Below are 25,146 nucleotides of genomic sequence, written 5' to 3' on the forward strand. Positions count from 1 at the left end.
GTAGGACAACACATTGCAGAGGTAACGCAGTGCTTTCTCAGTGGGAGAACTGTCCACCCTGAGGAATCCCTCATTCCAGTAACCAAACATTGACATTGTGGGCTAACAGAGCAGCAGCAGTTCCTGGCACTGCAGCCAGACTGAAGCCTGGCATCCCGCTGATTTATTGAGTCTGTCTGAAGTTACGCTTTACTTCAGGGATTTCTCCTACACGTTGCCTCTCTCAGCGGCAGCCAGACCGCCAGCTGCAGGGGACGTGGGGGTGGGCACATATGCACGCACGTGTGTGCATACGGCCGCATTGCCAACCTCCAGAACAGCTTTTCCTGGGGTACCTTGAGCTGCGTGTGAACTTGCTGGCCATGACCAGCACTGTACGATAGCTTCTGGCCTTTCCATTGACAGCTGTGTGGGGTAAGAGGAAAGAAATAGAGGATTTTTGCACAGTTGACTGGAGGGAGGCTATGCCCTGTCTTTGTTTCACGCAAGCCCAGTGTCGACGCACAGTGCAGCTCCCTGTATTTAATAATTCCGAGGAAGCTGGCAGCCTAGCAGTGATCCCCAGTCAGCCTTCCTTGCAGTATAAAACTTCTTCGTCCATAAACAGAGAAGTCTGTAATCTGATTATGAACGGTTGTGAATTAGAAATTGAGTTCACTCATGTCAATAGCTGCCAATGTATGCGAGTGCAGAATTATGCCCTAGGTATGTGGAACAGCAGTAAGAGTAAATGTTATGTACTTGCATAAAACAGAAAAGAAACAGCTATAGAAAAACAAGTTGTCATGAAGTATATATAATTACCAATATAGACTTTAATTTTTTATTTCTCAGAATGGTGATTATACAATGTAATTCATGAAACGTGACTTAAAAAATGAAGAAAGGGCTGTGGGGATTTTTTTAAAGAACATAAGGCTTAGAAAGCAAGCAAGCAAGCAAGAGGCAGGAAAATGTGTGGCCAGGGAACTATATTGGGAGTTACTAGCAGCAGGTTACTGCAGGACTTGAATAGTGATCAGGAACCTTTGGGAAATGCTGCCTCCAGCAGCAGTTTGGCTGCCCACGGCCACTTGTGGTGTTTGGACAGTGGGGCAGGCAGGTTTTCTGTCAGAAACAGGGATTCTCTTTTCATTTAAAGTTTCTGGAGAACTTAATCAATTTTCCTGGCTGATCATGTTGATTTCTTACTCATTTTAAATATTTCAGGAAGGAGGTTTGTTCAGTGCGCTGAGGGGCTGCTCTGACACCAGCAGGTACCACCTGCTCTATTGCAATATGTAAGAGAGGCATCTGCTCACAGCTTTAATATTCTCCAGCATATTTTGGTTATCACTCAGTTATTTAATTGCACCCTAAAGGCACTGAAATTTTTGAAAACCTCCTTGCAGGGCTAACGTGCATACTCACATTAGCAGTCAACATCCAGGGTGAACTGCCTTTTGCTAAGCAGCCAGTTCCCAAAGAAGATTACACACTACGGAGGATTAACGGCTGCGTCGAGGAACCAGAGGGATGGCAGTGAATGACATTACTGGAGAAGTAAACAGCAGAGAGGTGCTCTGGAGGATTTCAGTCGGCATGTTGTGGAATCCCACTCTATTGATCTAACTTGTTTCTGAGATATTTTATAATGACAAATGATGCGCTTACAGAGTCATTACAACTGCTGATCACCTTTCTTAGGTTCATACTCTAATTAGGTTCCACCTTCCAAGAGCAGGAGTTAATCAGCAAAATTTATGCTTTCTAGGAATAGATATGCTAAAATTTGTAGAAGTTCATTTAAAAACAACGCCAGCAGATTATTGATCTTTTCTCTGTCTTTGGCAGCCTTTTTACCCAAGCTGCTTTTTCTTTGTTATTATAAGGAAGAGATTTCTGTGTTAGCTTAAAGCTGGTTTGGGGGCTTGCATGGAAGGTCAGCCACTGTGAAGCATAAAATCAAGCATAAAAACTTGACGCAAAGTTCTCATAGGAGCTTATAAAAATCCACAGATACTTAGTCCAACTAAAAATATTGTGAGTTCATTTTTTTGGCTTAAAGTAGTTCCCATCTGAGATTGTTAAACACAAATATATTTCAAGATGAAGAAGAAGAATGTCTTTGAATCCTGCAGGTTGCCTCTGCTTGCTTAAGCTCCTGGTGCCAGTAACTCCAAGTCATCATTTTCTTTTCAGAACAAATGTTTGGGCACAAGGCAGACTATAGTGAAAGTTAGACCATTAGCCCTTTTCTCAAACAGCCGTTTACTCATTCCCTTCTTCTCAATACCAACCGAAGAACCTTCAAGTCGAATCATAAGTCTCCTTTTTCTGTGAGTTCTCTTTCCCATCTGTATCTATTAAGTTTCACTCCTGCCTGCATACAAGGGAGGGAGGTGAAAGAGCTCTGCTGAGCCCCTGATATGCTTGCTAAATGTGGTTTTTATTCCTCAAAATCCAACAAATCTAATAAGGTGAAGGAGGGTCATGTGAGCAAGTCCTGCAGGCTAGAGGCCAGCCCGGATGCCGCACTTGTGGTGCCTGGAGGTGACTGTGTCTGGGCCAGGAGGGACCCTCTTGCTGCCCCTTTACCCTGCATTTGGCTTCCATGGGAAATGACCTTTTTTCTGGGTATTACGGGAATAAACACTGTCTGACTGCTCTCCCGTCTCTGGAGGGGATGTTTCTACCCAGGGCTGGTTCCTGTACTGGGCTTCCTCGCCACCTTTCTGCAGACTGAGGAGAAGACCAGTCTTTTCCTCACCAGCTCAAACTTTTTTGCCATCCGCTTGCAGCAGTACCTGTCTTTGAGTTAAAATGTGCAAAATGAATTTTGACTTTGGAGATATCAGATTTGAGATGATTTAAAGCAGATTTCCTTCCAGGAAATTCAAATCTTCTGAAAAGGAATCCCACTTGAAAGAGCTCAGGTGGACATCTGAAGTCACAACGAGATTTACAAGCACAGCTCAAGGTCCCTGTAGTCCTCCTGGAGTACACGTTGAGCTGTGAGCACAGCAAGCTCTCAGCCTTCTCCCTTTGCCTGTCTCTCCCTTGCAGAGCGAGATGGACCTTCGCTTCGCACCTCCAGGCTTGAACACAGGTGCCTCTGGGCAGGTGCTCAGAGGAGATGAGTGGCTGCCTGGCATTTCTTCATGCCACTCTAAGCACAGCTTGAAGTCTTTAGCAAACTTTTGTTTGCTTTCATCCCTACCTTTTTGGACACGTTTTGTACAGTTTCTTCAAATTACTTAAAAAAAAGGGGGGGTGTAGGGAGGAAAACCAAGAGTCAGAACCCGATAATGAGCTCAACCTGGGGCCTGAATTTTTAAAAGTAATTTTATTTTTGAGCAATAGCTTCCTGCGCTGGGAATGTAGCTTTTGATACGGTATCAAATAGTGCTCAACAGCCTCCCTCTTGAAAGAACAGATGCTTCAGAGATGCCTGAAGCTGGAGTCTCATGCAGCGAGAGACTCCAAATCAGCAGTTTCTTTGGGAGATTTGTGCTATGGCTTCTGGCTCTAGTCTGCCCTTTTTCTTCTTTGCTTCCTCCTGAACTGACTTTATCTGCCCAGGCTGCAGTTTCATGCACCCCTCAAAGACATCCCCGGAACGCCTTGGTGTGTGGCACACTATGTCTTGTTTTACTGGGAGGTTTCTCTAAAGTAAGAGATCATTTAAGAATGTTATCTATACACAAAATATTGCTTGCTCATTATCAGCCTGAGGTGTCAGAATCTGCTCACAGAGCTTACCGGCTTCCATCCCCAAATCCTGTGGCTTTGATACCAGCTCTGGGCTGGACCCGTGGAAAGAGCATTTTGTAGGATTCTGGCAAGTCCTGCTCATAAGTCTGGAGAGGATAGTTTTTTAGACTGCACCACGAGCAAACCCGCAAAAAGTTATTTGGGTAAAAGTCTAATCAGAGCGGCATTTCTTCTGATCTATGGGGAAGCGTGGAGCTGTTGCAGTACTTAACAAAGCCCAGGCATTTCGGGAATCCCCGTGTGCGCTGAGGCTTGTGGCTCGTACCTGTGTTACACGATAACGCCTGTCTCCCGCTACCGCAGTGGGCTGGAGCCGGTTTAGAACCGAAGGAAGAGGCGGCAGAAGGGAAAGGAGAAAGGAAAAAGTGCCGGGCAACAAGCAGGAAAAAAGCGGCCAGCATAAACTTTCTGTTGCAATTTTACTAATTTCAGCCACGAGCGCTGCCGGCTTCGGCTTTCACGGAGCGGGGGCTGATCTCGCCCAGCCCCTGCTGCCCGGCCCCGGGGGCGAGGGCGGCGCGCATCGGCCGGGCGACCCCCGGCCCCGGCTCGGCTCAGCCCCGGGCCCGGCGGGCGGTGCGGGGCGGTGCCGGGCGGGGCGGAGCGGGCGGGCGGCCCCCGCCGGGCGGAGCTGTCGCGACGCCCCGGGGTGCGGAGCCGCCGGAGCCGCAGCCGGACCCGGATTCCACCCCACCCCCCCCCCCCGCCCCGGTAGCTCGGAGGCGCTGGGAGCCGCGGGCGCCCCGTGCCCTCCCGGCGCCGCAGCCCGCAAGCCCGCCGGAGCCGGCGGCGGCAACAACATGAACCAGACGGCGACCGTGTCCCACCACGTCCAGTGCCAGTCCTCCCGGGCCGTCAAGGTAGGGCCGGAGCCCGGGCACCGCCGGGCTCGGGCGGGACCGGGCGGCAGCGGCAGCGGGGCTCGCCCGGTCCCTCGGCGGGAGCGGGGCTGCCGCCTCCGCGGCCTCTTGCCTGGCGGCGTAGCGGGGGAGGAACCGCGCCGGGCACGGGGAAAGTTTGCTCACGGTCAGGGCGAAACGCCGCAGGGGCGGCGGGGGGGGTGTTGTTGCTGACAACTTTGCCCGCCGGTTCGACCGTGGGCCCGTCTCCCGTGGGGCCGGCGCTCCGCTGCTGTCGGCTGCGCCACCGCCGGCTCCCTCGGCGGGTCTCTTCCCAAAGTTTGCCCCGGGGGAGGTGGCTACTGGGCACGGAGCCGTTGTGGCCTCCCTAATCGTTACTCTGTAGTGACGGTGCGGTTAAGGGCTGGGGTTGAAGAATGCCGTGTGGAATCGACTCGGGAGTCACGATTTTGCCGTTGCCCGGTGGGAACGATCCTGGAAGATGGGAGGTTGTGCGTTTGCCGGTTTTGTTGCCCTCAGGTGTGAGAGATGGGTGTGGGTGCGGTGGCTGGACGGGGGGAGGATGGGGGGGAGACCCTAGGGGAACAACGGGCTCTCTCCTTGACTGCCTTCTTCCCCAGCCTCGGGCACGATCCTGCCTCTGCATTGATCGAAAACTACTTTCTAGCCGAGTTCCTGCTCTCTACAGTGGTAAAATGAAATCCCTAAACAGATTTGTATTCACTAGGCAGTATCTCTGCACAAGTAAGTGGGGCTTTTCCTGAAATAAAATAACAGTGCGATCAGTGACAGTATTTGATTATTGATTCTCCGTTTTGAAAAAACAACAAGAAATTTTACACCAGCGATTTTGTTTCATAAAACGATGAGGAAGCCTGAAAAGTTCACTTCAGCGCTTTGCCGTCGGTGACTCAGGATCGCCCAGTGTGAGGCTGGCTCCATTTGCTGGCAAAGTTGGAGGGTTTGGGGTTTGTTTGTCTTCTCAGAAGGAGCAGCTGAACTGCCCATCGTGTTAGAAAACTGTCAGTTGGGCTTTATCCAGTTAGTGCTGGGAAGAAAAGTCATGACTTAGAGCTGAGGCAGGAGGGGATTAAAGGTATAAATCTTCTATTAGCACTGTCATTTTTATTTAGGCTGCATTACGCTTTGCAGTGTATAATCAGTAATGCAGAATGTCTGTATGCTCAGGGGCGAGGTGGGGGTTGACCTGTGGCTCTAATGACCAGTTGTGTAACATGTAACTGTATCCATCACACCATAAACGGCCAGTTAGTTCATGCTCAAATGGGCAAGGTCACAGGAAGTGATGAATTACAATTGCCCTGGCCCACTTCAAAGAGTCAGCATATATAATATTAAATTGCTTAAAACCATTTCATCCTCTCTAGGTCTATCTCTGAAAGTACAGGAGAACAGAGAGCAGTGTGGTACTTGCTCTGGGAAGTATTCTCCTCTTACATTTGGGACAGCCAATGCTAATTTTTCACTGACAGCAACATTTATAAAATTCATTTGACTGGTCTTCCAAACCAAAGCAACAACCAATATCAATATGCCATTAAAAAAAAAAACAAACACCCAGATGAGTCAATAGTCTTCAAAAAGAGAGAACATGAATCAGAGCCTTCCAGACATGAGTCCATTTTACAACCGACACAGTAATACTGGCACCATTAGAAAACTGTCTCATTTTTCTGCTCTTAATTCAGTGTGTCAGGTGTAAAATGTGCTTTATAAATAGTTGCAAGTGCTTCCATGCTAGGCAAATAGATACTCCATGAGAAAGTATTTATGACCATAGATGAGCAGTAACTGCCCTATGGTAGTGAGGACCTTGTCTTGGAAATTACTTCGAAAATACGTCATTAGTGACCAGACAAATGTAAACTGCGTATTAATCATAACTTGCCAAGAAACAGTACTAGTTCCAGCAATTACGGAGTTTCAAGAAAAAAGGTTACAGGAAAACTTCACGCCTGCTGGAATGAGATCTATAAAACCGTTTCTTTTTTCTCTTTTTGTTATACTTTATGTTTCTTTACAACTCACTAACCCATGACATCTTGGCTCCTGTGTGTTATGATCAATGTAATGTTACTTCTCAATGTTTTTTGGCTCAGCTACTCACTGCTCTGTAACGCAGCATAAACTTTTGAATCCGTGTAAAAAAGAGTAGAATGATCCACTTGTCCAGTAAATTGAATTGTGCAAACTTTATCCGTGACAGCTCCTGCTCTGAATCACCCTGGGGCTGCAGGAGGGTCAGTGCCCGGATGTAGGGACATCCCGTCCCTTTCTCATATCCTTCTTTGTTGAGGGAAGGGTGCAACTTTTTGCATCCATGAGCGCTTAGAACTGAGTGTACTGCATCCAAAGTAGCATTGCTGATGGAGAAACAAGCTGACAGAGGAAATCGAATATAAAGCAAGAAAAAAAGCCCAAAGATACCAAACCCCTTGGATAAAATGCAAAATCTCCTAATAAAGCCTTCTTTTACCTCTAAGCCTTTTTACAGCTTTTCTGAAATGATTGCAAATCTTACCACCTTGCTGGCACTACTATGAATAATGATCTTTCACTCTGAGATCTGCAAGAAAAACTTTTAGGGTCTAGCTGGGAATGCTAAAAACCTGCCTTATTTCTGTATCATTACAGCCTCAACTTCAGGAGTCCCCCCCCAGGGCAATGAACCTGGTTTTATTCTTCACAGTCTTGGCTCATCTTGTCAACACGACAAGTAAATTAGCTCTTCCAGGGGAATCACTCTGTTGTTGTGCACTTTCATGTTGCACTGATGGCCAAATGATTTTTAAATTTTTTTTTTTTTTTTTTTACCCTGACAGAGAAAAAGTCTGTTAAAGCATTATTTTCCTTGTTATGAGGAAAAAAGAAAAAAACCACAACCCAGAAATAGAAAAGAATTATTATCTTGGCGGGCTAGGGTCTGCCTTTATAAATTCTTTCAGACTAAACATTTGTACTGAAATTACAGGGACCATGAAACAGAAATACATATGTCTTGCTCTTAACACAGTCAGGACTACAATTTGCACTTAAAAAAAAAAGGAGGAGTTAAGATAATATTTGTGTGGCTTTCTACATTCTTTAATAATAAAACATTCTCTACCAGATCATGACTCTCTGCTGTTATCAACCTAATATTGATCTGACTGTGAGCTGGATCATGGAAGGAGTTACTAATTGGCATTTCAGAAGCACATAATTACTGTGTAATATAATAAGTATGTTATACCCTTTTATTTTACTCTTCCTTCTTCCCTGCCTTTCTTTCACTTTTATTTATTCATTAGCTTTTAGATTGTAAACTATAAAAGGCAAGTACAGATACGTCCTTAGCAAAAATTCTGCAGCAAGTTTCATCAGTACCCAGGGACAGTATCAGGAATTTTTACATTTCAGGTTTATTGTAGTAGTGTTTTAACACTCACTAATTGATGAATAGTGGTGTACTAATAGTTTTCTTATTTAAAATTAAGTTTTCTTATTTACAGTTAGGTCAGGGAGCACATATTTAAAGGGGGTTTGTTGTGTTCCCTGTGGACTTAGACGTGTCTTTACAGCAACTAAGATTTTGACACCAAACCTGCACCTGAGCAGGAAACATCTGCCTGCTCCTGCAAACTACTATACACGTACCTCCTCCTAAAGAGAGAGAGATACTAATATGTAGCTGTTCCTGTTCATAAAGGCTGCTCGGTAATACTTTTCAGATTGAAACTTCAGGTAGTTTGATCTTTAAATGCCCACAGGATGTGCACAAAACAGGCTTTGTGCAGGTATGGGAATCATTCAAATCTACCAGCTGTTTAGGAAATAAATCCCTATAAAATGAGAACAGCATTTCTGAAATCCATTACATCAAAAGCAAGTCACTAACAGATAATCTCAGCGAGTGTTCAACTGTGAATTATCCAGGATAATACGTAACAAAGGGCAGAAGTAATACAGGGCTGTGTCATTGTTAGGAAGGCAGTCTGTGGCAGCATACTAATGCAAAAAACCCAAGAAAAAGTGATACATTTAAAACTAATAGGTTTGTGTGGTATTTTGTTTAAGGCATTAGATGATGAGAGTGCTGCTGTGCCCTGTGGAAACACGTTTATGTTGCCGTGTGAGGAGCCACAGCTCTGCGGAAGCGCAGTGCGGAGGTGGCAGTGGAGGCTGGAGGCAGGCTGGCGGTGGGGAAGGCAGGTCGCTGTCACGCCTCTGGACCTGGCCATCTCAAAGTGCACGTTTAGAACAAAGTAAATATTTTTATTTTTGTAAATGCTGAGCAGACGTATGATCCCCTTGTGTTTATCGTGTTCTTGAGACTCAAGTGATATAGCACTAATCAAAGAGGCTGGCCTGGAGCATGATAGAAATGCCTTGAGTCTTGATCCCTGAAAGCATTTTGGGCTCTTTTGCATCCTCATCATCTGCAGTTGCTTTTCTTCCGTTCTGGCAAACTGGTTTTGATCACATTCGGGTTGAGTGGAGTTGCTGGTGTGATTTATTAGTATTTTGCAGACCAAAAATACAGCCATGATGACACATACGTATGTATGGGGAGAACAAGCTGGAGGTCTCTAGATGGAAATTTGAAGAACTAATCACAACTTGTAAATCTTCCCATTTCCACATATTACCTTTGTGTATTGTTTCAGTCTCCTTGCCAACATCTGTACTACCAGAGAATAACCAGTGCGTTTTCCTTTTAAAAATAACCCTTCCTTCATTGTAAGAAGATGCATGGTTACAAATAAGAAGCCGCAGGAATGAGTTAAAAAGCATTTGAATTACTTATCTTTTCCCCTTCCAGCCTATGAAGACACAGTTGCTCTTTGTCAAAGGTAACATCAAGATTCATTTTATTTAGGTAACTTCCAATGGGTACTGTTGTCCTAAAAGCGGATTCGTTTACCTGGTGTACGAGCCAATAACACACAGAGTGGAGGTATTTTCAAATTAATTTCATTGATGCGCATGAACGGGTGCCTGTCTCAAGACAGCACACCTTTGTCTCAAAAACTCACACATTTATATACATAAGTAATACATATTCATTATTATTTCCTTTAATGATTGGTTTTCTTCTTCACCTTTCACGTAAATTAGTGCACAGACTCCATCTTCTTCCTTCATTGTCTTCTTTTGAGTAGGTGGTATCATCTGAGTAGGTGGTCAATGAGTCGATGGTCGTGATCTCCCCCTGTAGGAATTACCTTTTATCTACTTCTTCCCTAATCTCAGGAGTTCCAAGTGGTTCTTCAAGGTTTATTGGCCAGACCACAATCCGTTACCTTTTCTGACATAAACATAAACCCCCATTGTCAAATCCCAAGTTCATGCTGTAAGGAGCGGTGCAGCATCAGCGTAGGTCTGATGCTCAGGCACAGCGGATCCCAGCAGCAATTGCTCAGCGCTCCTCAGCAGAGATGGAAGTGGCCGGGGTCGTTCCTCACAGGGGAACGCGGTTCCATTGCCTGCTGTGAACTTGCTGGTGGGTTACATTTGTTGGCTCTTCCTTGCATGTACAAATTGTTAATATGCTTTCAAAACTTCCCATTCTTAATTCCCCGTTCTTTTCATAAAACTTAAAAGCAATTAGCAAAAAGTATAAATGTTGGATATTTCTATATGTTTAAGTACGTATACCGATTCTGTGGTATAGATTTGATATATATATATATATATAAAATATATATAGCCACACACACCAGTGTATTCTAATACATACACAATTTATAGCTTTCAATTTAATGGTAATGCTAGGAATTTAGAAGGCAGTCACTTTAAAACTAATATACACAAATATACATGAATATTATGATAAACTGTATTTAATATTAGGTTAGTACTTTCCTGGCTTGTAATCATATAAAAATTTTCCTACCGCAAATCATTACTTTAAGAAATATGGCATTAAGTTTGATTCTCTTTGAAGCCACTTAAGATATGGGTCTGTGAGTGTTAGATAACACTTTCCTGAAAGGATACCACATCATGAGGAATTTAATCTTTCTCATTCTTAATCCAAAACTGTTTTACTAAACATATGTAAAGATAATTTAGTCATTATTTTGTTCAGTATTTCATTCTTAAACTTAGCATGGTAAGACTTGCATGCTGTCCACCAACTGAACATTGTTTTGGAATTTATTTAGGACCTTTCATGTTTAAAGATTTTTATCTGAGGTTCTCAAATTGAATTATAAATGTTAAATTATGCAACATCCAGGTTAGTGATTGTGCTGTGTTAATCATTTGACAGTTTTTTGGATCAGTGACTTCAACTTCTCATGTGTTGACAACACCCAGTGTTACTGGCATATGTGCCAGAAGCAAAGAATCATCTTGGGGGCCTACAAATTAACCTCTACAATTCTTAAAAATGAGGCACCTGATAGTGGCAGAATGCCTCAGGGGCTTTTTGTTTCAAAGAAAGAGAATTAGACATGCAGGTTCCTTAGACTGTGAATGGAGATGAGAGCGATTCACAGCAATATACGCCAACCCAAGGTACCAAAGGGAAGGCAACAGCTAGAATCAGAGTCATCAGCTTAATTAAAGAGTCTCCAAAGTCCTGAGCTGTGAAGTTAATGCAACTGTTGCAGATGAGGGCGTGATTTATTTCATATTAAATTTAACTGGTAGAATAGTTTGAGTGAATTGTGCTTTAAAATGCTAATTTCTCAGTGTTGACAGCAAAGGGAGCACCAGCTAACAAGCTGAATGGTGGGCGGGTGCTGTGAGCATCTAATGGGTCTCATCCCCACATCAGAAGTGCCAGAAGGAGGGAGGATGCTGGTGCCATCCAGGGGCCTCAAGGGAAATGGGATAGAGTCCAGAGATGTTTAAAGCTTAGTGTTAATGATGCTGGTCTTGAGCTGCTGACCTCTTCCCTGAGGATATATCAGAAAAATAATCTGAAATTGTAGTTTGGAAAGAGGGAGACTGGTACTGAACCAGTTTGTGACTCTACAACACAGAGAAGGCTGTTCAGTTTGAGTCTGTGTGTGACCTTACAGAGGGAAAAGGATGTGGAGGGCGAGCCCTGTGGAAGTTTTACAGAAAGTTGAGAAAGAAACAGAGATGATATCTGAAGGACACCCCGAGGTGGTGACGGCGGCTTGGCAGGAGAATGCAGAGACACAGCAGTCGCAGGAAGACGGCATCTCAGAGTGCGACTGACTTAAAAGGCAGCTGGCAAGTCAGGAAAGATTAGGTTGGAGTATTGTATTTTAGCTTCAGCTAAAAGACGTTACTAGGGGTATTGGCTGTTAGATTAGATTACGTTGCTAGATCTGGCCAGTCACGGTAAAATTGTTACAGAAAGTCATGGCCTTAAAGAGAAACCAAGAGACAGAGATAATGTACTTTTATTGAGAAGTGTCAGAGGTGAGGTTTGCAATGTTATCTCAGCGTGGCCCCCTAGAAGCAAGGTAGTACAGTGTCCACAAACTTCATGCTGGGGAAAAAAAAAATTAAATAGACTTTCTACACCTAGTTTTATTTACTTTACATATATATATATATTCTCTCTCTCTATATATATATTTGGAAGAGTTAGGCAGTAGGGGGAAGAAGCCTAGAAAAATATAAACATAGGGTTAGTTACAATTAGGTCCCTTGATTTGTGTAGTTGTGGAGGACCTCAGCTGGACCGAGGAGCCTGGGGAGGATATTGACCTTGACAAGATTGCAGTGTTCCTGTGAGAGAACAAGAAAGGATGAGAAGCATGCCTGGCAAACTAAGCTTAAGGAATGTGTTGACCATTTGCAGTTGTGATAAGGAACCTGAAAAAAGACACCCAATGAAGGGTGAGAAAAACAACTTCTGACAACTTTCTGACCAATGAGGGACAGACATATGTACAAGGTAACAAGTATAACGGGCATAAATTTGCTGGGTTGTAGTAATAAAAAAACCCTTCTTTGCTTGTACTATAAGAATGTGTACTTGTTTGTCCGTCTTGACCACGACATGTAGTAACATAGAAACACTAACAAAAGGAAGCCAAAACCATGAGTTTGTTGAAAAAGTTATGACAATAATTATGCAAATTTTTGCCCTTAAAAAAAAATGTTTTGGAAGCATCCAAAGATAACATTTTAGTAATCTTTCTCCAAGTTTAGCTGCCTGTGCAATAATAGTTTAGCACTATGAGAGGCAATGACAGTACGTAGGTGTTAAATTCTTAGTCTTTTCAAAATTATAAGTGGTTTTAAACTTATTCTGTAATGTTTTAATTGATGTAGCTTATAAAAATGAATATTATAATAATAATAATAATAATAATAATAATAATCCTATTATTTCCTGTAAAACCTGAGCTACCTTTGTAAGTAAGAGATGTCAAGTATAGTAATCCAGTGACATTTCTGCTCACAGATTTCTAAGAATTTTTACGTTGACACAATTGTGGAGAAATCAAAATTAAAGCTATTTGTGTAACAAAAGTGTGCAAGCTCCTGTGATTTACAGTAGCAAACATCAGAAGTGCTTAGCAACTTGCTAAGCATGGAAAAATTGATGCTATTATATTAAAGGACGACACTTAGGATGTTTTATTTTCCTATAGCTTGAGAAAGTTACGACATGCTAGCACTTAATATCAGATTTGCTTTAAAGTTTGTATCATTAAAAAGATGAACTTTGTCTTCAAAGGTGGACCTGTTCTTTAAGGTGGTAATCCTGTTCCTCCTCCTCCTGCTGCTGACTTCTGGGCAAGTGCTGTGTTTGAGCCCTTCAGTGATCCTAATTCTCCTTTGCACTAATTGTGCTTTGCCGGAGGAGGAGTCCCTGTCTGGCAATGTGTCCTGCGGTTGTTCATCAGAGAGCCCTGGTTTTCATCTGTAGGTGCGGTAGGTAGAGACTTTTCTCACCTTGTGGATAAATGAGATGTGAACATTTTCAGTGCTGACAAAACCAAGACCTGCAGAAGGTTTTTCGTGGGGGAAGGAGAAAGCAGGGGCAGACGCCTGTGCCCAGTGGTTGCACTGGTGACAGTAAATGCTCCATTCATGCTCCTGCCTAAGGTGGGGGAATTTCCTGGGCAGGGGAAGGTACTGGAGCTTTGCTCTGAGATCTCCAGTGCCGTGCGATTCAATACACCAAAGTCCATCAAGCTTAAGGGAAGCTGACCTCCAAAACTGTTAGATGTCAGTGGTGAGGGCTGAGTGCCCCTCTGGGGACCCCATTTCCTCATCCTCTGCCATTGGGGAAATGATCAGTCGGTGATCTGGCAACTCACTGCGCCCAGTGCTGGATTTACTCTTCAGTACAACCGTCAAGGCATGAAGAAACTTTATTTAAATAATCTTGGTTTATGCACCTTATTTATGTTTTTAAAGTTGTGGTTTCAGCAATGTAAAGGTGAGTGTCTATCCCTTGGCTTAGTTTTCCCTGGATATTATAGATGAATTGCAGCTTTACATTTTGAAATGAACTTTTTTTCTTTTGTAAAATCAATTGCTTAGGCAGGAGAATTCCTGACTTCCCAATTAAGCAATTTATCTAAAAGAAATCTTTTTTTCCCTTCCCTTTAGAGCATTAAACACTTACTGAGCTTGAAAGCCGCATCAGTCTGCCAGTGCGGGATTAATGCCACAAACATTTCTCTTCATATTTGCTGCAGAGATGACCTGCAGACATGAACATCATGTTAAAAAATAGCTTTCGTAATTCTTTGTGCGTGACAACTGAGAGCCAAAACCTGCCTCTGTTTTCCTTTATTTCTTTCTACCGGCTAGAGGAGGGGAGCAGGCGTGAGACCCAATGCCCCCTCCCTGATGGCCCATCCGTCCCCCCGCCCAGCCCCGCTGCCTCCTCGGGCTCAGGCGGTTGGTGGCATTGCTTTCTGGCCGCGGTGGGTCTGCCTTTGCCGTGTCCCCGTCCCTGCGTGCACCGTGGGAGCATGGGCACACGCGGTCCCCTCCGCGTTCAATGCTACGGGCTGTTCATGAGCACACACAACCTGGCGTTCTAAAACCTGAACCGAGGCTGGTCCCACTGAACGGCAGGGAAGAGTTTGGGCTCACTTTAGCTTTTTGGATAAACGTAGGGAAGGGAGGAGACTTTTTATTTTTTTCTTTAGCCTGCTTGCCCGTTGTCAGTATAAATAAGATTGGACATGTTCTGAGATTACCACTGCAGCTCCTGAATGCTGAAAGGAATTAACCTCCAAGCTTTTGAGCTTTCCCATCACTCACTTTTTACCTGTACAAGCAAATCCGTGTGTGGCGCTGAGCAGCATGATAGTCTGTTTATTCAATCTCTGTCCTAACCTTGCTCCTCCATGAGGTTGGAAGGAAATTGCTGTGCTTCTGCGTTGGCCCCTTGTGGGACATATTAGTTTCTGTTGCTTGTAAGGATCCTTCCCCCCGCCGCTAATCTGAACCCATAAAAGCATTTTAGCAGTGCTGGAATGATTGACGAAAGGTTTTTCTTGCTGTAATTTATACACATATCAATAATTACTTAGTTGACGTTTTTCTGTCCAGGACACAGTGTCTAACGGCTGGAGCTAAAAACTGGAAAATTGGAGTTTGGGGTAGGCTGACAAGCTGTGTTACCTCTGGCAGTAACAGTCTTCATCTAGGGAGAGATCCTGCACCTGTTTATTTAGGGTGAGCTTTTCCACGGAATTAAGGCAAACTCTTCTGGTTAACTGCTTCTCTTTTGGAGGTGGGAGGAAACTTTCTGCTGACTTATCTCGCTGACCCAGCTTGCCCGAAGGTCAGAGTAACCTTAGCACTGTGGCAAGGGGAGCTGAGACCTCTTGCTTTCTTTTCCTTTGCGCTATAGTGTGAGGGTTTGTGGCTTTGTGTTTCCTTCTGGGTGCGAGTATTTGTAGGTTGTTTGCATGGGAAAGTCATGAGCAAGTGAACGACCGTGGCATAAAATGAGATTATGCTAGCCACTGGACAGACTGGAGGGAATCGACACTGGCTTGGTCCCTGTGTCGCTCTGTTCAGCCAAGCCTGGGGCAGCACTATGTTTTGGGGGAAAGGGAGGAAAGCGAGAAAGGATGACAAGTGGGAGGAAAAGACTGAATAACAAGAAGAGGAAGAAAAGTGAATCCCTCAGAGCTACTCTGGTGACCTCAGGAGGCATGTCTGTTGATGGCACATCATACATACCTTGCTCGTGCGTGCACCTGTTAGACTTTGTTTGATTTTTGCTTTCAACCCTGAGGTGATAGGATTGTGCTCATACAAGAAATATTTTCAACTAATTTTTCACGCAATAGTATCTGACTTCTGGCAGTCAATACAACCAAGGATTTATCTGTTTAAAAACCAAATATATGCTACCCATGACTCCATTTCCCTGTGATAATTTTTGAGCTGTGAATTCCCCACAGTTGCCTTCAGTAAAATCTCAATTTACATCCATGAGTACATATTTTTTGTATAGATTTAGTCTCGAGTTTGAAAAATCTCAGTTTTATAATTCAACAGCTGTAATATGTTTTCTGGGAACATTAATGTCTTTGAAACTTGATTATGCAAATATTTGCAGAGGGCAAACAAAAGCTCAGCAAAAACAAATCCATAAAATAATTAAGGAAACATTGGTGGTTTTCTATTTTTATAGTGTTTGCTCCTCTCTAAACATTTCCCAAACTTTCTGGATGCTTCTTTCCCCTCAGTGATTTAGAAGTCTCTGGTGACACTAGTTGCATCCTAAGTGAGGTCATGTTTACTGGAGAAACCCATGAAGCAGCTGATGCCATTTTAAGATATTTTTAAGATATCTTTGGCAATATTTTATAGTTTCAAATAACCTTACCAGCATCATCAGAATTATGACACTAAGCACTGTTCAGATTTGAGGACTCTTAAGGAATGAAGAAAAAGAATTTTAGATGGCCGTTGAATTTAAGCCCCTTGGTTATTGGTGGGCAGCTGTGGTTTCCAACATTGACTTGGTGGTTATGCTGTGAAAGATATGTATTTCATGAATTATAACTGAACAGCTCTTTTTTTTTTTTTTCTTTCTGTAAGAATTTTGGATTTTTCAGTTGTTTCTTGTCATACATGTTGGCTTGAAATTCTGTAGGGTCACTGTAGCAATCCGGAGGCAGGCAAGTTAAATTTGGATTGAGCTTCAGACACATTGAATCAAGCTCTTCGTGTATCCAAAGCACTGGCTGAAGCCCCAGGTAGGGCTGCCCTTGCGGTGGTCTGAGTCAAGGACTCAGCTGGGCACTGCCAGCTTGTGAAAGTCATTTGGTGGGGAACCACGTCAGGTCGTAAGAGATAACATGGGAGCTCTTCTCTATTTTATGTGATAGCTTTGGAAGTAAGAGACTTATTCTTACCTGGCCTTGTGTTCCTAGCACCGCTGTGTAATTTTTGTTCTGGGCTGGAGCTGCACAAAATAAATGTATTTATAGTCTCAGGCAGTGTTCAGAATGAGTGTTATGCATAAAATTGCTTGCTGAAGTAACTCTCCTGATGCCGCAAGAGAGCCGGGCCAATAGAGAATTTGGGTCACCATACCTAAGAAGATTTCTGTAATTAAAACAGCTTTTATAGATCATATTTGCATTTTTACATGGAATAGTTGAAAAAGCTTTTAAGTTTCAACCAATCTACCCCCTTTCCTCCTGAAACTATTTTTATAGCTCCAGATCTAAATCATTTAGCACGAAATTCTGATAAAGAAAAAAATCATCACTGCAGGATTTTCAAAAACTTATTTCTTGGGTTGAGAAAGATTTAGAAACATGTTTTTTTCTGCATGTGTCATCCTCTGAGTACTCTATGTACAAAGCCCTACAAAATGAAGCTGACATGGGTTACATGCCATGGAAATAAAAAAGAACGAGTTTGAATGAAAAAAACATTTGAGACTCACGATTTTTATGTTTCATTTTTAAACTGTAATCAAAAAAGTACTGTGTAGTCTCATTTGATGAATGCTGCACACACTGCAGAAAAAATGCATTGCAAGATTTTGGAAAAGTGCCTGCAACTGATACAGTGGTTTTGGACAGAATTTTATTTTTTATGGTACAGTATTTTTAAAAACACTAACAATTCTCAAGCATTCTTCTTGCTCAGCTCAATTATTTTTTGAAGAGCAATGCAATGTGCTCATTATTTTCCAGTATTTCTTCTAGCAGAAAGCAGACAGTACATATCTGAAACCTCACAGATCAGTCTTTAATTATTTCTAGATTTAGAGCAAAGGGATGAAATGACTAACATTACAGTTCAGCACAAATTTTGGCTTCTACTTAATAACTGCTTCTAATGATGACCTGTATGATCATGCACACTTACACAATTAGCATTTATATTTTAACTTCTTAAATTAAAATGTTGAATACCTACCAGTATGGAATATATAAAGTAGTATGTGATAATGTAAGAGTTCTCCAGAATAGTACTATGAATGTTTGACAAAGTCTTATAATGTCAAAGTTTAAATTATTGAATAGCTACAGTTCTGCTGTAGGAAGTGCAATGTAGATTAATAGACATAAAAGGAAACATGTTCCAGATGAAGTAGCTGAGTAAATATATCATCTAAGTGGTTGATAAAGTAGCTAAATTACTGTAAACAAACAATAAAACGTCTTAGAGGAAATATCTCAGAGAAGTTGCATATTGGAAGAGTAAAAAGATAAATGCAAATTGTAAATATATAAAGGGAAAAGGCTGGATGGCAGGTTTTCAATATAATATGTAGGTTCTCTTGGCTATCTGTCTAATAAAGTTGGTGTTCGTGAACACTAATGACTATTCCCTCTGACACAGAGTAACGCATAGCAGATGACAGTCAATATAAGATGGATACAATCTATTTCTGCCATTAAAGACTTCTAATGGAAATATTTCTGGGCATTGTAATATGAAAATGTTCAGTAAAAGTAAAATGGTGAGACTGTATACATCATTAATCAATTATAAACAATCTTAATGCATAATGGAGTGAGAAATTGGAGTCCCTAGATATTTGTTTTATTAGTGAGCCCAGTGCTGCAGAGTATCAATTCACTGTATACCACGCAAACAGGTTGTTTTGGTGTGTCCGTCCCCCCCCCCCCTTTATTATTATCTTTCATAGTTCTAGTTTCCAAGAAAATATCCAGGCTGGAACTGATCACCCTCTACCCCTAAGGTTGAAGATGTCAAATACATGGTTTTATGCCAAAGGTATTTGTGGAAGCATCAAAGTTCTTGTCTGCCAACCAGTGGCTTAAATGCCATCAGCAGCAGAGAGGGCTGGGAGTTTTCAAGATATAGCTAAGGTAGAGCTGTGTTGTAAAATAGTCTTACTTGCTTCACAGGGTACACCTGGAGTACCGCTTCCAGCTCTGGAGTCCTCAGTACAGAAAAGACATGGACCTGTTGGAACAAGTCCAGAGCAGGGCCACAAAAATGATGCAGAGGGCTGGAGCACCTCTCCTGTGAAGACAGGCTGAGAGAGTTGGGGTTGTTCAGCCTGGAGAAGAGAAGGCTCTAGGGAGACCTTATGGCAGCCTTCCAGTACCTAAAGGGGGCTTATAAGAAAGATGGGGACAGACTTTTTAGTAGGGCCTGTTGTGAATAGGACAAAGGGTAATGGCTTTAAACTAAAATAGGGTAGATTTAGACTAGATGTAAGGAAGAAATTTTTTACGATGAGGTGGTGAGGCACTGGAACAGGTTGCCCAGAGAGGTTGTGGTTGCCCCATCCCTGGCAGGGTTCAAGGCCAGGTTGGATGGGGCTTTGAGCAACCTGGTCTAGTGGAAGGTGTCCCCCCCCATGGTGGGGCGGTTGGAACTAGATGACCTTTAAAGGTCCCTTCCAACCCAAACTATTCTATGATTCTATGAAAAAGGTGAAAATTAAAAGTACTAGCAATGGCAGCAGAGTTGTCAATAATATCCCCTCCCAGCTAACAAGAGGCAGCCTGGAAGAGATGGAATAATTTGTGTCTTGTGGGATTGTACCTTAATTTGTGCTAAGTTTTTCTCTTTTTACTGTATTTTTCATCCTACTTCCAGTGGAGAACTCTCATGTAGATCAAAAGGTAGTGGTAATGAGCTGAGCTGGTGAAGCTTTTGGAAGAAAACAGGAGCAAAAGAGATAAAATACTGTAACTGTTTTCAGTCAGGGGGCTTGCTTGAAAATATTAAATTTCTGATTCTCACTGTTTTCTCAAAATGATGCTTAAAAAAAGATGATAAAAAGTTTCTAAGAAAATGAAGATAGTAAGAAGTAATACTAAAATTACACTGATAACTCTTCTAAATTCAGTATTATTTTATGTAACTAATTTATTCATTATGATTTATGGAGAACATTGATGGCTACAAAATCTAGATAATAGACTGGTTTTATCTTTTTAATAACAGACCTAATCCCACAATCATTATTTAATCAGAAGTTCTTTTCAGAGGTTTTCTTGCATTTGTTTTCCTGAGTCAGGTCTGCGATATGTAAAATTTTCTGTAGGTGACAATTTACATTTTCAAAAAACATGAAGAAAGGGTCAAATTCTTGCCACATGCCAACATGATAAACAATTAAGCACTATTAATTCCCTTTTACAATGGGCATTGAGGTGAAGGAAACTTAAATGTCTTGCACAAGGCTGCTGAGGAATGAGTGTTAAAGATGATGAGACCTTGAGGATTCCTGTCTCTTTTCAATACCCAGCTGAGATACAACAATATTCAAGAGGAAAAGTAGTTGCATAACAGTCTGTAAAAATCCTAAGAAAAAAGAGAATCAGAAGACGGAAACTCAGCAAAATGAAGGAGTGCCCCATTTTGACCCATCCTTTCCACCAAATGCCAACTCCCTGGTCAGCAGAGACTCATCAGGTGTCTCATCTGGGTGGAGAGTGTTTTAATCCTTAGCATAATTGCTCATTCATCCCAGTTATCTGTTATGTGTATTACCCAATAAATAATGACTTTGTCCTCTTACACTGTGTATATCTGACTTATAGTCTCCTTGCTCACAGGAAAAGTTGCCTGAACAATGAGACCCAGAGAAAGAGCGTTGCACATCTTTATATGATCAGTCTCTGAAACCCCAGTCTTGCTCCTTTTTAAGACAAAGTGGCAAAAGTCCCATTGATTTCTGAGAGGACAGAGTCACTGGATAGGTGAGTTCTAAATTCTCATATTAAAATACAATTATGTTATTTAAGTAAGGCAACTGCCTCTAAGATAAATCATACCTGAGCATGGAAGGACCATTGGTGGGCAAAGTATATCAGAAAACCTCCAAAGTCTGAACGTGAATGGCCTCTAAAGCTTCATCTAGAATTCAATATTTGCTGCCAAATTTTCAGGTATCTGATGACCTATAGGTCAGCATTAGGCTTTCAGACAAGGTGTAGAATAATGCTGCTAATGTATTTCTCCCTGTTGCTGTTTCCCTCAATGTCACCAGATATGTCTGTTTGCCAGTGGCACAGCACCCACGAGGGAAGAGTCGCTCCTGGCCTGGTTTCCTCCTATTTGCATTCCTTAGCAAGAGCCGAGAGCTCTGCTGGGGCAGCAATGGAAATGCAGTATTTGTGCATGGGAGAAGCTGAAACAAATGCCCTTTGGGATCACATACTTCTCATTTGCTACTGTGTTGAGAACTGCTTATAAACGTTCCACTTTCAAATTACCACTTCCTTCTAATTTCCCATTTTAATTTATTTTTGGTCTTCATCAATAATGGTTTTGGCAATCCAGACTATTTCACTTTATTTCCCTAGATACTTTTTATGGCTTGCATTTTTAGAAAACAATATCCCATTGAATAATGTTTAGCATTTGTGCCTAGTTTTCTTGAAGATGAACAAAAAAAATTACTGTGGCCGTCCTATGTTCAAAGTACTGTTTGTTTTTTTGTCTTTCAGCCAGGATTTATATTACTCGTATTCACCTTTCCTAAAGAGATAGAATGATATAAAATTTCAGGGAAATATATTCCATAAATAAGGAATACTGGTATGAATAATTTTTAATTATCTTTGCATTGCCAAAGTAATGAACTATGTAGTTATGATCTTCATTGCTGTGTGAATAACAGAGTACGGATTCAAAAAATAAGCAAGACATCTAATGAAAGTCTTCCCTGTCCAACCACATTTGATTGATGTGCTTGTCTTTCAGTAAGAAATGCCACAGAGCTGGAAAATCTGTCTGGCTCTGGCTCTGGCTCTGCTGCTTTGAGTTATGTTTCTTAATAATGTTGCTTTATATTTAGTAGCAATGTAGAAAGATTTTGCCCTTCTTTCCCTGAAGGCAAGATATGATCCAAGTTGCCTGATCAAATGAAAGCTGGTGTTGAGTGTAATCAACATGTATCAAATGATCTTATTAGGTGACTTGATAGTACAACTTTCTTGAGGCTCACTCTAGGGCTTACTGGATACATCATTTCTCTCTAGAATACCGAACATGCTGGAGGAATATACAGCATGTATAATGCATGCCATAGTAGCATGTTGATGAAATGTGGATGGAATGAAATAGTAAAACTGAAGTAATTGTTGATCTGCTGCAGATGCTGAGTGTATTTGATAAATTAATGATAACCAGAGTAGTAACAGTTTCATTATGCAAAGATTCAGTAGAAGTTTATGTTTTAAAGGGAAGTTCAAGTATGTGTGGTGGTGTGCTGCCTGCCCCCAACCTGACCTTTGTGGTCGTAATGGATGCATCTGGTTGTGATGGCTGCATCCAGCTCAAAGTGGATTCAGAGGAGGCAGACAACACCACAATAGCCAAGGGCTAATTTGAACAACGTGCCCTCCTAACCACGGTGCTGGATGGATGCCAGATGCAAGCCAAACTTGGAAGGAACTAACACCTGTAGTTGGTATGTAAATATGACTAGTCAATTATCTTAGTCCATAAATAGTGGACAGCCCAGCACCCATTGATCTCTCCTGCATGGCAGTGGGCTGAACGCCAGGATCGCCCCTTGAGTAGGGACACCTCTCAAGGTTACTCCTCGAGGCTGAGAGAATCCTTGCCGCAACAGAGTCTCGGTAAGTGATTAATAGCATGCTAAACTTTGAAATCCTAACTAAGTGATATAAAGGATTAATTGTGCACATATAATCCTTTAGACATAAACTGCTGACCAAGTCTGGGACTAAGTTTAGATCCAGCTGCACCTGAACTCCCCTTGGAGAAGGAGTTTAGAACGTAAGGGGGTTCTTTCTGAACCTCATGACTCAACGGGAGGGCCTCCCTGACAGTTTCATCTGACCCTGTCCTCTGTGCAGTAAATATCAAGTGTATCTTGCCATTGAATCTTGTTAAACCACTGTCACATTTACTATCACACTTTGTTAAATCACTGTTTTATATCAATAAATATATTGCTACTTCTGTCTTGTAAGAGAAGTGCGTCACTCCATCTGCAACAGTATGTCTGGATTTTTCTCAGGTTTCAATAGCAAGGCTGCACTGCAGCTGCTCTGCGTTGCCTTTTTGCTGCACAGCAGCCTCACGGAGCCATGCTGGGAAGGGGAACATGCTGCACAGCGACTTTTTTGTGCTCTGGTGAACTCGGTTAATCAGGGCTGGGTAGGAACACACAGAAGGTTACACTGGCTCAGCTGATGGGGGGTCACTCTGTTGGCTGCCAGAATGGGATCACATCTGACCGTGGGTTTGTACCCTTTGTTACTTGATTTCAAAACGGTTTTGAAAACATGTGATTGCACTGTTAATGACTACACTGAGAGCAAGCTTAGGTGGTCTCTCCTCTACGGCAGAAAGACTTCTTGAATGTTTAAGAACATTAAATTCACACAAAATAATGGGTGACTTTATGATTTAGTGTGATGATAAGCAACTCCCACTGATCTTCTTAATCCCATTTGAGTAGGTGTCTCTTGGACAATTAAGACTAGTAGCCTGCCAATGATTACGTCAATTTGAATGCCAGCTTCTAAATTTTATTTAATTACTGTGAGATTCACTTTAGGTTTCCGATCCAAGAACATTTTAGTAATTAGTGACTTAACAGGCATACAATACTGCAACATTTTGATGATGATTTTCTTGGTTAAAAGATCAGGCACTTTTGCTATAATTAAGTGTGACTATGAAAATGGAGGACCAGCACAGGCAGGGGAAGACAGAAGATCTTGCTTCTGTAGATGTGTGCTGGTAGGGCAACCAGGCCTGTCAGCCAGAGGCAGCTAGTGAGGTGTCTAAGGAGAAGGGGTAATTACCACAAGCTATCAAGACCTTCAGCGCCTTAAAGAGCAGCTGATGAGATTTACCTGTCCTCTGGCTGAGGTCTCCTGGAGATCTCCTAGAGCTGGAAGGGACTCAAGATAGGTCTTTTGAGAGAGTTGGAAGGGGCATTTGCACCTGCAGCTAAAACTGCAGTCCTAAAAGAGGTGTTTGTGCAGGCAGAGGGTGATAAAGCTGGACCCTCCCTATGGACTCCTGGCCCCCCAGGATGTTTCTTACACAGCAGGAAAAGGCCGACTTGAAGTGTGGGATAGCGATGGAGCAGGGCTGAAGGTGTAGCCACAAGCTCTGGGAAGGAGCCACTGGAGTCAAATGTCATGTCATGTGTTGCTAAACTGGAAATTTGCAGAAGCCTTTCTAAAACAGATGTTTATATTAAATCCCCCCATATCTGTGAGAAGTAAGAAGTTGCTAGTTTCAATGAGTAGTTTTGTTCCAAAGAAATTCCTTAGGGAATAAAATGAAGGAGATTTTCTCATTTTTTTATTAATACTTCAGTTAAATATTTATAAATAGAAGCTTCTGTGTTGTACTTTGAAGCCAGACTGTTTCCTAGATATGTGTTAGTGTCCAAATCTGTCACTGTAACATCCTAAATCCTTTAATTAGGTTTGCCAGTTCATAAGCAAAATAAAGTTTCTACATCAGATGTTTCTTTGAGACACAGAGGATGTGTCCTTGATGTTTCGGGTTATTTAAATTTTCTGCAATGCAAATTCTACACATAGTCTTAAGGCTAAATTAGCTTGAAAAATAGAGGTCATGTCAAAGCTGGTGTAGAGCTGTGGCTTGCTGGTTTTGGCTTTTCGTTGTTTCTAAATAAAAAATCTTGTGAAATGAAAACTCCTCCTTCAGCTCAAGAGTTCATACAGTAGAAATTGCTGTGAGACTTCTCTCGTATGTGGCAATAGGCTTCCTTTCTTTCTTTCTTTCTCCTTCCCTTCAAAATTTTTACCCAGATACTACAATATAAATTCCCTATAAATTAACAATACAGGAATATACTTAATTGATACACCTCTCTACATTTTCCAGAAGGAGCTGTAGCATTTTATAGCAAGACCATCTTCTCTGTGGATAGGAAGCTTTTCAGATTCAGGGTTGTTGGCTGTGGTATGAAACAGCATAGCTAATGCGATGGAACAGTCAGAGAGTCAGCGTGTGGCATGGCTTCCTACTCCTGACAGGGCATATGCCAAAAAAATATAAAAAAATTAAAGAATGATGCAAGCTTTTACACTGCATGTGAGCAAGTACTATTCCACTGGGTTCTACCAGGTATGTTGTTCCAAGAAACAACATTTGAAAG

The 25,146-nt window shown here is 42.2% G+C and overlaps 1 protein-coding gene across 1 annotated transcript in view; it reads left to right on the top strand.

The window, feature by feature from the left end:
- The first annotated feature begins 4,394 nt into the window (after positions 1-4,394).
- Positions 4,395-25,146, top strand: part of DPP10 (dipeptidyl peptidase like 10) — a 560,343-nt gene continuing 539,591 nt past the window's right edge. Inside the window, exon 1 of the mRNA XM_069780863.1 lies at positions 4,395-4,613. Coding sequence (XP_069636964.1) covers positions 4,554-4,613 — 60 coding nt within the window. The 5' untranslated portion in view covers positions 4,395-4,553. The remainder of the gene's footprint in view (positions 4,614-25,146) is intronic.

This window comes from Haliaeetus albicilla, chromosome 4 (assembly GCF_947461875.1).
Source record: "Haliaeetus albicilla chromosome 4, bHalAlb1.1, whole genome shotgun sequence".
In the NCBI taxonomy this organism is placed as follows: domain Eukaryota; kingdom Metazoa; phylum Chordata; class Aves; order Accipitriformes; family Accipitridae; genus Haliaeetus; species Haliaeetus albicilla.